At 36.2% G+C, this 17,048-nt stretch overlaps 1 protein-coding gene across 1 annotated transcript in view; it reads left to right on the top strand.

Annotated features, from left to right (window-relative positions):
* LOC110457197 (fibrillin-1-like) overlaps positions 1-16,426 on the top strand; it is a gene marked incomplete at its 3' end in the record, with an annotated part of 31,198 nt that extends 14,772 nt beyond the window's left edge. Inside the window, exons 2-7 of the mRNA XM_021508359.1 lie at positions 8,543-8,656; positions 9,443-9,583; positions 10,707-14,216; positions 14,468-15,274; positions 15,493-15,624; positions 16,289-16,426. Coding sequence (XP_021364034.1) covers positions 8,543-8,656; positions 9,443-9,583; positions 10,707-14,216; positions 14,468-15,274; positions 15,493-15,624; positions 16,289-16,426 — 4,842 coding nt within the window. The remainder of the gene's footprint in view (positions 1-8,542; positions 8,657-9,442; positions 9,584-10,706; positions 14,217-14,467; positions 15,275-15,492; positions 15,625-16,288) is intronic.
* Positions 16,427-17,048: the final 622 nt, after the last annotated feature.

Below are 17,048 nucleotides of genomic sequence, written 5' to 3'. Positions count from 1 at the left end.
ACATCTATGAAATAACAAATCAAATGCTAAAATCTTGTTGCATGTCGGAAAGTACAAGTGGAAATTTTAGAATAAGCTGCTGATTAGTACCATTGTAGATGGATTTTTGCCATGGTTAAACTTATATACAGTATTCTCTATATACCAAATATTGGATCAGCTTTGCTTAAGTGAATTATACTTCTTATATACCATTTTGATTTATGCCAGAAAATTAAATGTATTATATCAGATATGTTGAGAAATCTGACAAATTGTTTAAGACAGTGTATGTGTGCGAGTATGTATACCTTTGCGCAGGGTAATTTTGTAAGTGATTTGTATGAAATGATGGTCTTGCATAATTTCTCTATTTTCCCATCTATATTTTGATTATCTAAAACATAGTGAGTGCATTATTTGTACTTTCTACTGGTTTGTAGGAAACCATACAGTTGTTATAGCTGGTTCCTGCTTATAATTCTTGATGGATATTTGAGGTAATTGTTACTATGCCTCAAATGCATTATGCAGGTTGATCTTATGGTATTTTTCCTATTTTTGCTTCCTCATGTAATTTGTTCATTATTGATTTGTAAAATGTTCTTCTTTCCTGCATTTCATCGCCAGTCATAAAATTTGCGTATCTCAAATTTTAAAGTTAGGGCCGGGATGTTGTGTATATGGCTGTATACTGGTGATGAAATGTAGGGAAGTCGAATTCCGGAATATGCCCGTCTCCGGGTCCTATGTATCAGAATTGGAATGTTACCCTTTTTTTTTTTTTGAGAAAACTTCCGGTGAATAAAAAAAAAATGGAAGCACGTGACAGAAGATTCATTTGATTGTGCTGTTCTTCTTACAAAATTAACATACATCATCACATATATATTACACTGTAGATTCTATAACATCCTCGTTATTTGACATGTCGTCAGAAGATGAGGAATGATTGATGCGAGACGCGTGAAACTGATAGCGTTTGAAGTACGTGATCTTGCGACGGAGCACAGGTTCGTTACAAATGTCTGAAATGACGAATGTTTATGTGTGCTGTGACTCATATCAGTAGGTCTGTAACATATGTGTCAGTAGGTCTATATAATATGTGTATTTCAGACATTTGTAACGAACCCCTGTTTATCAGTGCAGTGTAACAGACGATATTTCTGATAAATTGCATGAGCGTTAAAATTGTTTCCATTGCCGGAATTGGTGATTTCAACCGATGTACATTTTGTACGATATTGCAGACATTGGTCTTGTTTTCGTTGTAATAAAAGTGTTTTTTATTTTATTTTTTATTTTGCACATAAATTTACGATGGCATTGTCAAATCTCACAATGCCCAGCGATATTTCAGCAGCCGTCATATTTATATTGGATATCGTAGTTCCAGTCAGTGTTGTATTAATACGCTAAAAATTGTGTCTCGTGATGCATGGTAATTAATATAAAGTCCCATCAACGACACAGCTTTCAAAGAGGCTATATAGTGACATTGCCATGCAAATGTAAATATTGTTACTTAAACTTACTTAAAGTTCAATTCCAACAAACATATATGGTCGAAATTTGTCATCCTTTAATTTATTCATTTTGCCTTTCTTGATGTTGATGAAAAAAAACTTAGTTCGGTTACCCATAGGTCATCTTAAACACCACGAGGACCCCAAATATCTTATCTTCCTTACATTGTATTTGAAATATTTTGTTAATAAATGATTTTCTGGAGTGGATTCATGTTTTATTCCCCCAGCATCTTTGGGAGGGATGCCAGGATTGGGGTGCCCCGGAATCATCCCTCTTACATAATATAGCCTCATGCAAAAGGCCTCTTTCTCTTCATTCTCTCTTTCTTTTTCATTCATTCTTTCATACTCAAATTCAAAATCATTCATTCTTTGATACGTATATTTTATTCATAACAATAACGATAGTATTTATTTTGATTAAATTGATATATTAAATTACATCAACCATTCCTTCTTTATATATTCAAATATAGAACGTATTTTATATTTATAAATTCATTTACATGCCAAAAATTCTGCATTATTGATTTGGGATTGCCATATTGTCCTAAAATTTAGACAAGATAAAACCGAATTCATGTACTTTGAATGATGTTGTTTTTCATGTGTAATTTGGATTAGTTTAAGAAGGAATGTCTGGGGAAATAAAAAAGAGTACAAATAATAATGTACCTAGCAATTTAGACCTATATACATAAGCACAAAAACATAAACAGTGTACAATTGTGTGAAATTTAACTACAAATTATGTATTCATAAATACGTCATACACATACTCGAAATGACAAATACATTACTTGAGTCATACATATATACCACAAATAACTTGTACACACATACACTCGTACCCATACACACACATTCTCGCATGCCAGACAGCATATAGATATTGCAAACATTCTTTATATTAAGACATTAATATATGGATACATCCATCCTTTCTATTACAATAAATAATTATATATTTACCATGCCATTTGGGTCTACACATACACATAAAGCAATAAACATACTTATCAACATAACACATACACAAGACAGATATAATAGTTACATGTACGCCTGTTATTTACTTAAATACCAAAAATCTTCCTTCATGCTTTAATTAATTCTTTACGGGTTGTAAGTTTACCCGGATATGCAATTGATATTAAAAGTTTTTTTCTTAGATATTAAGGGGAGACCACTTTTGGTTAAACTTGTTCATTGTGTTATTCAAAGAAGACATTTTTTTTTCAATCTGTTGTTGTTGAATAATGCGTCTTTTTCCACCATTGAAAGACGGTTCAATATTTTTGAATCGACATGTATAGATATAATATTTAATAATCAGTATGAGATAGTTTATGATAGGTGGACCCTTTTCACAAAAAAATAACACATCCTTGATATTCATATGATCAATAATGATAATATTGTTATTCAAGTCATTCACCCAAGCTATTAAATCATTCCATATATTATTTATTTTCACACAGTTAAAAAATAAGTGTTCAATTGATTCTGGTGCATCTCTACAAAAAGTACATAGATCCCCATCCTTAACATTAATTTGGTAAAGAAAACTGTTTGTTGTTAATATTCTACAATTGTAGATTTTGAAGTTTTGTGTCAATTGTCACCAGAAAGCTTGTTAAATAAATTTTCTCCCAACCTATGTCATCATTTAAATTTGTATTTAACTTTCTATTCCATTTTTCCTGCCTTTCAACTGGATAATGTTTGTAGTTAGCAACAATCGCTTTATTAACATATCTTATAAATTATTAATGCCAATTGAAATTGCGTGAAATAAAATGACACTGAATATGTCATTAAATATAAATAAGGACGTTCAGTAATAAAAGGCAATACGATATCGAGCTGTTTTATTTGACCGTCTCGCAAAGGAAGCAGTAGATATAGGAAAGCTTATACATTGTATTTACCGCCTGATGGTTGGCATGACGCAAAACGTGCAGTTGCGAATGATACTACTACCATCACGAGCAAGAATTCGTGATTTTTTCGTATAGAAACGGTAAAAAATAAAAGTACTTCGTTGAAGATAGTATAGGTTTTTTGCTGGTTTTTTTAACATGCTTCAAATTGGGTTTAGTTTCTATGGAAACGCTTGTTTGGGAAACAATGTAATTAATGGTTTTCTTTAGTAAGGGACGCGCCCACCCTCTGCCCCGCCTTTCACACTGATGGCATTGTGTGAAAGCAGCTGTTCTTTTTCATCAGTAAAAATCTTGGCATGTAATCCACGTGTACATGTATAAAATCAGGTTATGAAACGATGTTATCAATATAACGGTTACGTTTTATACTGTACAGTACACGTAACTGTGATCTTGTCATGTCTATCACAAACGACAAACATATTCCTCTACGGCAGAGGCACCGTGCATCTCATTAGCATATTTAGATTAAGCAAATGTCTAATGATATTGAGAATGACTATGATGGTTAATAACAGAGGTCAGTCACTTCAAGAATGTATGTATATATCCCCGGTATGAGGCCCTTATTACTGATTTCTCCAGCTATATCTATAGTGTCTGCCTGTAATATCAATATGTCCTGTACGTGTATGCTTAAATACTAGTTGTTCCAGAGACGTATAAATACGTCTCTGATTGTTCCTATTATTTCGATATTTAACCATTTTACTAGTATCAAACAATGAGGACTGGGAAGCCAGTTATAAGTTTATACTGATTCCTTTTTGTGACGTCATCAACATGTTAGCAATTGTTGTCATATTGTTTTAATACTAGCATATAGGATGGATAACTTTTTCATTTAAGACTTTAGGTTCTTAATTACATAGATTGTAATATTTGTTGTCATCAAATCATTGAATTAGGAAACGAAATCATCAATCGTATCTTTTAAAAAAAATATATAATACAGGTACTAAAATATTCGACATTAAATTAACGGCACCTGTATCACAGATACTCAAAACAACACAACGCTTCAGCTGTGTATTTAACCGCTGAGAACATACTCAATACAATCACGGTAGTGGGTGGAGGGGGTAATTACGCTATCACTAGAACGTCATTATAATTTACATCTCACCATCTAAACACTGTAGGCGATAGACGAACAGGGCGAGTGACGTCATCAGTGTTCCAAAACATAGCCTTTCACATGTACTCTGAACACACGACCCCTTGTTTAGGGGCTTATCTAGAAGGAAGACACTTTTCTGCCTCGGTCCGTGTGAGCTTGAACTTCCATCGACGTAACTGGGAACTATTGGCTATGCTGCTTTTAGGACAGTACTGTACTACACATTACAAGTAAAGATTTTTTTTCTTCATATCAGTAGATGCTTATTCATTAAAAGATTAGATTTCTTGCATACATTTTCCTCAAGAAAAACACTGAAAAGCAAGTAACACCTTATGACGAAGGCCTTAACTGTCAAATGTGCTTTCCGAATCGAATGCCTATTTTCTGTTCCAACGCAGATGTGTCGCCAACAAGAACACGTTTGTATCCTTATTTTGATGTCCCCTTCACGCTATACAGTGTACATGTATCTACATTTGTAAGTTATGTAAATAAGCCTCTTGTCTAGCAAACTAAATATATATTGAGCACCACCTATTGCCTTTGGTCGATCTCTCCAATAACAGAGGAAGACTATTTTCAAAGTCAAGTGCACTTTGACATCCTTTGTTGATGATATGAATGGTGTTTCAGTAGTGGCATATCAGTTGAACGATGCATTGTCCAAGAAAGTCCTAGTGCTGCATCAGAAGTAACAGTCCCATATCGAGGATAACGTTCTTTCTCCTGCCTTCTCAAGACATGAAGATATTGTTGGCCTGACTTTGTTTAAGGGCAGTGAACTTTTGTAGTAAAACAACAGCTACTATAGACGCCTTAGAGCTAGACTTGAGTTATACGTACCCAAAGTGAAAATATTTAAACAGTAGTGACTTCATAGATCGACTTTGTGCATGACCATTCTATATTCAATATTGCGCGAAGAATATGAGTAAATGAAATGTTTGTTAGTGGATCATGACAATCTGGTTTTTAAGTTGCTGATACTGGGCGAGACGTCACTCTCTGTACAGTACACTGGTGATATTTGTATTCCTGTACAGTACACTGGTGATATTGGTATTTCTGTACAGTACATTGGTGATATTGGTATTTCTGTACAGTACACTGGCGACATTGGTATTTCTGTACAGTACACTGGTGATATTTGTGTTTCTGTGATATTTGTATTTCTGTACAGTACACTGGTGATATTGGTATTTCTGTACAGTACACTGATGATATCGGTATTTCTGTACAGAACACCGATGATATCGGTATTTCTGTACAGTACACTGATGATATTGGTATTTCTGTACAGTACACTGATGATATTGGTATTTCTGTACAGTACACTGGTGATATTGGTATTTCTGTACTGGACACTGATTATATTGGTATTTCTGTACAGTGCACTGGTGATATTGGTATTTCTGTACAGTACACTGATGATATTGGTATTTCTGTACAGTACACTGATGATATTGGTATTTCTGTACAGTACACTGATGAAACTGATATTTCTGTGCAGATTAATCTGTACCTGTAGTTGAGCTGACACGTGATAATGGTCGGTGGGGAGATAGGATGGAGCGTGCTTGAGTAACACCTGTCATGTATCAGTTACTACTTAGGTGGTAGGTTCTCATAAACAATCTCAAAACAGATATAAACAAACCGAGAGAAATGGTAGGGGGAAATTAGAGGGGGTTCAAATCATGAGTTGGAAATGTGAGGGAGGGGGGGGGNAGTACGTATCCGAGCAGTGAGAGAAGAAAAAGAGGATCTGTGTTCTGATGTTTGTGGATGTTAGAATAGTGTTGGGGTACCCGTGGGGTTAGAGGTTACAGAGGAATACATGGAAGAGGAATACGAAGTGTTTATACGGAGGAAGATGTTGTGTAGTCATTGCAGAAGTGCGTACGTGATAGAAATCGGATATCGCAAGAGGAGAAACGTATATCGAAGATATTACGATCTAGACTGTTGTGGAACTTCAGGAGATAAGATGTACATGTATATGCTATTTATATTATGTCTGCCCAATGAGCGTGTCTTAACGCTTGATTCTGTTTTTTTACCCGTGATGGGGAGATATTGAGATTTTTGTCGCAGTACATTTATAACTGTATTTTGTAGAGGTCAATGTACGTTTTTGAGAATCAGGAATTTTTCGCGACCTTCACGTCAAAATTGATATAAGGCGACGATTAAATTACGATGAAATACTTAAACGATAAAGAATTCTGATAAAAAAATGTTATTTTGTAACCAAATCAAAATATAATTTTCCTGAAGAGATACCATCGTTATCACTGAAGTAACGATGATGACCACGATTGTTTGAAGTCATGACCTACGTCGTATGTTACTTCTCGATATCCTTCTTCGAAAACAAGTCGCTGAGCGAAAAAATACCTTTGACAATATCGATATCGCGCCAAGCATGAACTGATGACTTAATAAATATCGTGCACTGACTCATGACCAATAAAATATCATGAATTTACTGAAAACGTATGAATTTTTGAACACCGACCGATGACCTTTGAGATATCCTAAATATAATTCATGATATTGTACTTCCGCTTCGTTAATAGATTTTTCAACTGATGACGTATCGACTATCGTGCAAAAATCAAAACCTTCAAAAGAGTTCCTATTTATCCCTTGAACCTCCATTATCTGAATTCAGACTCCATTCAATATGACGTGCCTTTACCCAGAAGCAGCCATTAGTATTTTAATAGGGAGAGTGACATTCCATTGCTAAATTGTGTCCTGTGTTCAAACGAATGTTTCTTCGGTATAACTACACAGAAAAATTGGTTAGCGTTTTACCATCAAAAATGTATTAGCTTTCATGCGAAAAACACCGCATTTAATCATACTTCGCCATTAAGTAAATTGAATTTCATAAATGTTATAGGTATTCACAATATTTATTCAGAAACTAGAGGAAGGATGCACATCTCACAGAGTACACTATCCATTAAGCATCTTCTTCAAACAGAAAGCAGAAATTACTTCATAAAACAATCCGTCGCTTTCAACCGCCTTCGCTTTAAAATCCTGATAGTTTATGGTTTAAGTGCAACTTTCCAATATAAAGGTTGGAGAAGAGCTGTACTTGCCTATATCTGTAACATCTGTTTTAAAGTCCGTATATCATGGTTTTCTTAGCATGCCACGAGTCCTCTCGAAACGGGAGCAATTAGAGAGAAGTGTGATTTATTCTCACGAAAAAGGGAGGGGGTGATCGGTTGGAAGCGAGTACCAAGTAAAAAAGTAACAGCCACCAAAAGGTACCGAGAAAGTATTTATGGTGCAATTTTAACAGAAAAAATATATAAATATCAATACAACTTGTGTACTGTAAGAACGTAGGTGAAGTGTAGTAAGAGCTATGTAAGAATGCAAGAACACGCGTTAGGAACACAAATGTGAATCATGATTAAAATGTTCATACATAAATGTTATAAGTGTTTGTCTTATGTTGTAACGATGAAATACTATACATTTTATAAAGAAGCATCGATCTCTCTGCCCGGAATCGACACATATAACTTTTCTATGTTTACATACTGCATGTATATAGGCCTAGTCGATTACATGGTCGGGTTTGGCGCCAATGGGCTTACGGGAAATTGACGTGTTTATTTTTGTAAGCTTTCTATCTATGAATAACAGAGCCAACATTTTCTTGTTTATCGTAATAACTTCTTTATAAACAAACAAAGGAAACTTCAAAGCAGTAATAAGTTAACACGATTTCTGAGGGGTTGATTTATTGAACATAGGAACACACTAGTTGTGTCCCTTCCATCACTTTTACTTGATTGTTTCGTTTATTTGTTTAACCGACATTAACTATCATCTTTCTGTTTGAGCTTTGCAGACATTGTAGAGAGATATAACATGGTTGTTTGATGGAACGTTATATTAACAATCAAAAATTAATATTCAATTCCTACATTTTTCAGGTCTGGCTGTAGCATGTGGGGAAGGAGAGGTCACCTGTGTGGATGGATCATGTATTCCAGAATCAAAGGTCAAGGACGGGGTCAATGATTGTCCAGACGGAAAGTACGATGAAGGTACAATTTGCCTGCCTATAATATGAACCCCCCAAAATAGTACTCATGTTGATAATTTCAATGTTATACATGTACATTTGTACAATGGATCCGATCTATCCTCGGTTTTAACATAATGAAGGATTATTCAAAATTTTGTGATCGGTAAGCAATGACTTTAAGTTATTCTAAACGCTGTTTTCTCCCTTACAGCCTTAACCTATTTGATAATGTGATGCATGCTCGGTATGACACTGGTTGACCTGTTTTCTTGAGCAGAAAATTAAATAATCTAGACAACCCAATTTTCAAACCTGTTCTTGTAAATCGATGTGTCCTCTCTTACACGCATCCCTTGTATCCATAACTTGTTAGAGTGGTAACAGATCGACCGGAGCCCCTCAACTCTGCATACTTCAATATCAAAATCATTGCTATAGAACTAGTTAACATTAAGACCATCGGCTCTATAAATATAATATATCGGGTATCTGACCCGTATGGCTCAATAGCCTTAATAAAGCTTGTTAGAGTCGTCACAGATCGACCGGAGCCCCTCAACTCTGCATATATACATCTGTCTATATGTATATCCTTCAATATCGTACGTATTGCTATATAACTATTTAACAGACCATCGGCCCTATAAATATAGTATCGGGTATCTGACCCGTATGGCTCAATAGCCTTGTTATTCATTCAATTACAGGATTAATTTATGTGTTTTCCCAGTCTTCTTCGTGGCAATCTGGTTTTCATATTTTTTAATTATCATAAAGAGTTCATTATTTCTTTTTCAATTCGCAGATATGAGACTTGGTGACAACTGTACACATTTTACAACCATCTCTTGTGACGTATTTCTACCGAATTCTACATGTGAAGATGGACAATGTCAATGCGCTGCTGGTCACGTTCCGAACGACCAACACTCAGCATGTCTACCACGTGAGCTCATTTTGATTTTATTATTTTAATGCGTACCCAAAGTGGTAACAGACACATCTATTTCTTTTATTTCCTATAATAACTATGTATACGGATGAAAATTAGAAAACAGACTACAAATACATGAGCTGAAATCAATTATTCCATCCGAAATGTTTGCCTGTCTTCATTGGAAAACTTGGTGGGAGAATACATGTAAATTAAGACATGTCGGTCGCATCTTCTATCCTACAGTGTCAGCATGAATTAACACGGAAACCTAGACGTACTTCTATTTGTTTATGCATACACTTCGTAAAGAACTGTGATACGTTTCTAAAAAAATATGACTAAGGTTTTGATTAAAAAAATCGAAATCTTAATTCTTTTCAGTAGAATATAATTTGTGCTTACAATTTTGTGGAAGCAATGCATTTTCAGGACATTGAAATAATCACTTCTTTTAAAATGAGCCTCGAGGAACAAATAGCAGATTTGTATGAGTGGCAATAATCAGTGTTTTATCCTTTAATGAATAAAATTGGTAAAAATGCAAAAGTAATAATTCCTTTATCTTCATAGAACCGATAAGAAATAGAGATTATACGACGTTGATAAGAAAATAAAGAGGGAAATAATGAATTTCTATATTTGACCAGAAGATATTTTTTTTCTTAACGACAAAGAAATAATTGTTCTCGTTAGTCACATGATTGAACTAATTAGCCTGTTGTAAAAGATACCAAAGTGTTGACATGACCGATGTCTTATTAATCTAGCGTACATTACACACTTACATACCTTCTTATTGTCTAATATCTTCTTTTTTTATTTTTTTTGTCTTTACATACACTCTTCATCTAATTCATCCAATGTATCAATGCTGACACTGCGTGAAATGCTCGTGTTGATAACATTTGTTAAGCATTGTGATTCTGACAGTTCAGGAATGAAGGAAGAGTTAGTCCCTCTTACTTGTAATGATAAACGGCATTGGTTTTACTGTTCTTCACTGAGTTAGTCCCCTTTACATGAAGTTTTCTTTACGTCTTCGTTATTATGCCAGGTACATTTTCATGTCTATTTATAGTATCTTTGCAGTGTCATTTAATTTCATATTTTTCTGTCTTGTCTATCTCCCCAGGTCAGTTTGGGAGTCCGTGCCTCACAGACACAGACTGTAGGGAAACTATCGAGTCAAGCGTCTGTTTGAATCAGAGTATATGTGACTGCGGTACCGGGTACGAAAAAGATGAAACTGAAAATAGATGTGTATGGAATTCCATTTACAAAAATTGCACACATGATACCCAATGTTCAATCATTCCACACAGCTTATGTGATTCTAACTTGAACTTGTGTACATGCAATCCCGGATATCGACGCGAGGACAGCGATGGGTCTTGTGTACGAATATCGAACAATTCCAATCAAACATCAGAAGAATTTGATAGTAAAATGTTAAACATGTCTTCAAATAAAACAGATCTTAGTTTCAATGTAATATCATGTACGAATAACTCGGACTGTTCGGAGATAATAATCGGAAGTGAGTGTAGGTCCTCTCTGTGCGGATGTCCTACTGGCTACATTCTGGAGTCCAACGATAGTAAATGCGTTAGAGTTATATTAGAAAACGACAATGATCTTCTTACAGCCTTTAATTCATCTATAAATAACATAAATTATACTTGTGATGATAATAGTTCGAATTGTACCAATGTAAATGAATTAATATGCTCTTCCGGTTACACTATTGATGTTAACGGAACCGGATGTATTAATATCCTGATAGGCGGTGATTGTAAATCTTCTGATGAATGCATCACTGCCGTAAACAACAGCGTTTGTAGTAATAGCAGCAAGTGTGTATGTAAAACTGGATTCATACCGAATAATAACTATTCCAAATGTGACTTAAAACAGGTCCCGTGTTTATTTGACCAAGACTGCTCTGATCATATTCCAGACAGCGTTTGCATCAATGGTTCAGTTTGTAATTGTAAAGTTGGATTCAAAATGGAGAACTTTACTTGCACTCAAATTGAGCTTTTTGATGATTGTTCTGACGACTTAGAATGTCTTGCATCCATTGATGGAACGCGATGCGAGAACGGATCTTGTATTTGTAACATCAGTAAGAAGATGGACAATGTTACAGGACGCTGTGTATGGAAAGCCATCGGAGACCACTGTAATAGCGAGGAGGATTGCTTGCTAGGGGTAACGCATAGTCATTGTTTCGCCGGTAATTGTGTCTGTCAAGCGGGATTTAAAACAAATGATAATCCGACAAGTTGCATCCGCATTGGTCTGGGTGATTCCTGTTCAGTCGACTCGGAATGTGAGGCTGGTCTAAATAATACTTGGTGTAATCTGTATAACATATGTGCATGTGCGTTAGGTTACTACAACCTTCCAAACATGTCTTCCTGTGTATTGCGGACTATTGGCGATGTTTGTTCTGTATTGGAGGATTGTGAACATGCTATTGGAAACAGTGTGTGTAACGATGTAAAGCAGTGTGAATGTTCACCGTATGGATTCCATGACGCAGAAAACGGCACGAGATGTATTCTTCTGACTCTAGGAGATGCTTGCAATCTAGATGAAGCTTGTAAGTTTGCCATCAAAAACAGTGAATGCAGCAGCGAGGGCATATGTACATGTGAAGCTGGATATATGTATAATAGCGAAAATGCGTCATGCTTAAGGATAAAAATAGGCGATAACTGCACAAACCTAGAAGCTTGTAGCTCATTTATTGAGCAAAGTACATGTAATCGGGATTATAGATGTACATGTTTGCCAGGATATAGATCAAATATTAAAGGCAACACATGTGATCAGATCCTACTTGGAGACCCATGCAATCAACGTACTGACTGTACAAATACCATGAATAACAGTTTATGTGGCGACAACGGCGTGTGTGGTTGTAATGTTGGATATAAGGCCGATAACTCTAATAATACTTGCGTTAGTTTGATTTTAGGCGATTCGTGTGTTTTCAACTTAGAGTGCAAGTCTGCAGTGAACAAATCGGTTTGTACTGGAAATCAAACGTGTGAATGTGAACTAGGTTACCAAGCAAGTGAAGATGGCACAATTTGTGTTCTTCTTGGAATAGGTGACGTTTGCGTTTCCAATGAAGCATGTGGATTGGCGATTGGTTCCAGCATATGTGGACCTGATAACCGATGTCAGTGTGACACTGGTTTTAAGGTGAATATCACACGTAATGCCATCATCAAGGTCAATCTAACCGATGACGTAATTTACGAGAGTAAATTTGTCGGTGATGACTGTATACCTTTAGTGATCGGCGACAACTGCGAGACGTCACAACAGTGTGACAGGGTAATGAACCACAGTACATGTATTGATGAGAAGTGTGGATGTGAATCGGGTTACAGGTTAAAGTTCAACGGCAAGGGCTGTACAAATCTAAAGCTTGGGGAACAGTGCAGACGAGGACAAGAGTTTGACGACTGTGTCGACATTTTGAACAGCCAGTGTGGTAGGGGGCCACATTGTGTCTGTGACTATGGTTACAGGGCGGCACCAGACAATACGTCTTGCATCAGGAACATGTTGGGCGATACCTGTAGTCAGCACATTGACTGTAGCTTCTTGATGGAAATGAGTTTCTGTGGGGAACATAGCTTCTGTCTTTGCGACAAAGAGAGTGGTTATATCGCGATGGTAAATCAAACAGACTGCAGACTTATCAGTCATGGAGACCCGTGTGATGAGGACAAGGACTGCCGTTTTGGACTGAACGGCAATAGTATATGTGGAGGCAGTGGCATATGCGAATGTCGGACAGGCTACCACTTTGATAAGGATTGTTTTCCGTCAAAGATTGGAGATTCGTGTGATAAAGATATAGACTGTTCGACATTTATGAATGATTCTCTATGCAGTAATATATCTGGCCGATGCGAGTGCGACATTGGATACAGACCAGTTGAGAACAACACGGGCTGTATTCTAATGACCCTTGGGGACCAATGTTTGGTTGATTTGCAATGTGCAACAGTCGTCAATTATACGCAGTGCCTTAATAACACATGCTCCTGTCTCCCCATATATAAACCCGATACTAATTGGACACAATGCGTCGTTAAAGGTCTCCTAGACGAATGTAATGGTGATTTAGATTGTACTCAAATAGGTAATAGCTCATGTCATAACCAAACCTGTAAATGCGTCATTGGTTTCTTCGAAGATAAAAATGATACAACCTGTACGATGCACACTCTAGACTCGTTGTGTGAGAGGAACGAAGATTGCAGAACGTTTATCAATGACAGTTCATGTGACAATAGCACGTGCGTATGTAACGCGGGATTCGTTATAGACAACAACAAAACGACATGCACAAAACGTAAAGTGGGAGATAGTTGTGACGTAGAAATGGACTGTCAATCGGCTGTCGCGAATAGTAACTGTTCAAGTGGATCATGTGAGTGCTTCCCAGGCTACCTTAGTAACAATGACAATGATACCTGTACGAAAAGACGAATATCAGACGCATGTGTAGAGGATTCAGACTGTGAGAATGCAATTGTCAGGAGTGAATGTATGGAAGGAAAATGCTCTTGTCAGCAAGGATACATGAGTTCAGACAACGGTACTTCATGCTTTAAACGTAGGTATATTAACATGAAACGAGTATCGCAAATTTACATGAAAAAAATATGAGTGGTTTTAAACCAGAATTAAGATGCAAAATAGCATAAATCGACTAAAGAAAATTAAGATACATTTTTCTATGGACGGTTAATTTTGCTTCAGCGATTCAAACGTTTTCTTTTTCGATAATTATTTGGTGTCTTGTTCAATACATCAATACAAATATTTGTTGCTGTTTAATTATGTACCCTTTTGTGTTAATAACAGGAAGGATTGGTGACGTCTGCGAGTATATGGAGGATTGTTTCTTTGCTGTACCGAATAGTCTATGTGACAACGACACTAGGACCTGTGTCTGTGAGCCTGGACTCAAATCCGAACTCAATGGCACCATCTGTGAACAAAGAGTTATCGGTGACATGTGTATGCAAGACTCCGACTGTTTTTACTCTGTAAATAACAGTGGATGTAGGTCAGGATTCTGTGGTTGCGACACTGGGTATAAAGTGTTAGACGGAGGTCAAGTATGTGATAAAAATAGAATATTTGATGAATGTGACCTAGACCTTGATTGCAAGCTTGCTGTTATGGACAGCGAATGCTTCAATAATTCATTTTGTAGCTGTCGTCTTGGGTTTCATGAAAGGCAGAACAATACAAGGTGCGTTTTAAGAAAGATCGGCGATCAGACGTGCAACACGGCAACAGACTGTTCGGCAGCCGTAAACAATAGTTTTTGTAAAGATGGCGTTTGCACATGCGTTTCTGGATATTTTGAAAATGTTTTCAAGTCAGATTGTATTTTGAGAAAAGTTTACGACGAAACTTGTCAAAATGACTCCGATTGTGAGGATGCCGTAGAAGACAGCAGGTGTTTCGACGGAACGTGTGTATGCTCACCTGGATATTACGTCACATCCGGAAATAGTTCCTGCGTGAAAAGACGTATCATGGACGATTGCAAGACTTCATTAGACTGTTCGGCTGCAATACCACTAACAAGCTGTCGGCAGGATGTCTGTCAATGTCATCTTGGCTACTATGGAAGGGACAACGGCACTTCCTGTCAGCTAAGTTAGTTGCTTTTGAAGTTAATTCATATACAAAGTGTTAGTCCTGATATTTTTAACGGTTCATTTTGCAATTTGGGTCCTACATCTTGATTCTCACTTTAAAGAGTACCTTATGGTATTTTCTAAACATTGGATTGCATCATTTGTTGTAACTAATATAGTTTTAGCCTTTATATTTGACTGGAAACGATTCATTTTACGTTTTATGTTTGGTTTCAGGAACCATTGGCGATTCCTGTGAGGACGACCAAGACTGTTATTTTGCTGTTTACGACTCGATCTGTCAATCTGGGTACTGTGCTTGCTCAGATGAGTTCGATTCCTTTGAGCGTGGGGAATACTGTGTCCTTCGTAAGTCTAGAAATTCTGAATTTATAACCTGATGAAGCAACAAAATAAGAAATAAAAGTGAATATTGGGAATGTAGGACGATGAAATACCCTTCGGTCAAAAAATTAATGTAGTCTAATTCTCAGTTCCACCTCATCATAAGGTACATGATAGATGTACAAACTCATAATGTAAATAGAAAATATCATTTACTTTATATGAATTAATTGCCTAAATTTTACAAAGCAATTTGAGCTATCTTCTGGGCTTTTTCAAACGTCCTGAACGATATAAAGAAATTAAGAAGACTGTCGACAGTGCTGTTTAATTTGTTTAATGGTTGTCCAGGGGCGTCAACTTGACAAAAATAAGACAAGTGCCGAAGTTATGTAATACACTGTAGTAGTCTTACGCTCTGTCTTTAATTACTATTCATTAGGTTTTTAAAGTCATCATGCATTAACGTGCAATATAGCGAATAGTTCGTGTGTTCGATAACAAAGTTTAGAGAATGGTACATCGTGACAACAGTATGGTGATTGTATGTGTATATATACTGCTATAAAGAGGTTTGGCGTTGTATACGTATACACATACCGAAGACATGTTAGTCGGAAAGTATACTATAATCTCAAATGTGAACCACACTATCCAGTCGTTACATATTTCGTTTATGTTTTAACAGGGCCGCTGATGTTGACAGACGTGTGCTACTATCCATCACAGTGTCAACACATCGACAGGAGGAGTGTCTGCCTCCACGACACGTGTCTTTGTGAGGAGGGCTACTTCGTGTCTGATAAACACGACACCTGTGTACCAGGTAACTAATTACGTGCATATGAAATATATCAAAAGTGACATAAATAAATAATATTGATTAGTCTGTGACACAATTTTATAGCATATCATTGTTTAATCTAATAATCTTCTACATCTTGTACTACAATATACGTGTCTGTGAATATACTACTCTACTAGACTGTACTATAATTACAACTAAAAGAAACTAGAATTGCAGCATTGTATATACATATTGTAACACTATCAACTAAAACAGGGTTACATACTCTCATACAGTCATTTGTACTGTGAATCTAGTAAACTCTGTAAACTATAGATATTGTATAATATACTCTAGAGGTTATGAACTATGTATGACCGTCACGCAGTGAATTTACACTGATATGTATAGCATACTTTCTGTAGATTCATTTCCAGTTCTATATCGGCCATTAGGTGTTGTCCACTGTTGACTTGATAACAAAGCGCACATGTTTAACCACCCATAATAATAATAATCTCGCACACCTTTTACAAAGCGCATAGTAGCATCTAGTTAAGGTAAAGCATTCCAGCAGCTGTCGAGTTCAACTTTTTACAATTTTAGACAAAGTATCACCTTATAATCATTTACAAATGTTCGTAGGGAATGCACTGAAAAT

The sequence above is a fragment of the Mizuhopecten yessoensis genome, unplaced genomic scaffold, assembly GCF_002113885.1.
Source record: "Mizuhopecten yessoensis strain PY_sf001 unplaced genomic scaffold, ASM211388v2 scaffold9035, whole genome shotgun sequence".
NCBI lineage: Eukaryota > Metazoa > Mollusca > Bivalvia > Pectinida > Pectinidae > Mizuhopecten > Mizuhopecten yessoensis.
Note: the sequence above shows the minus strand (reverse complement) of the source record. Positions and strands in the feature narration are given on the sequence as shown.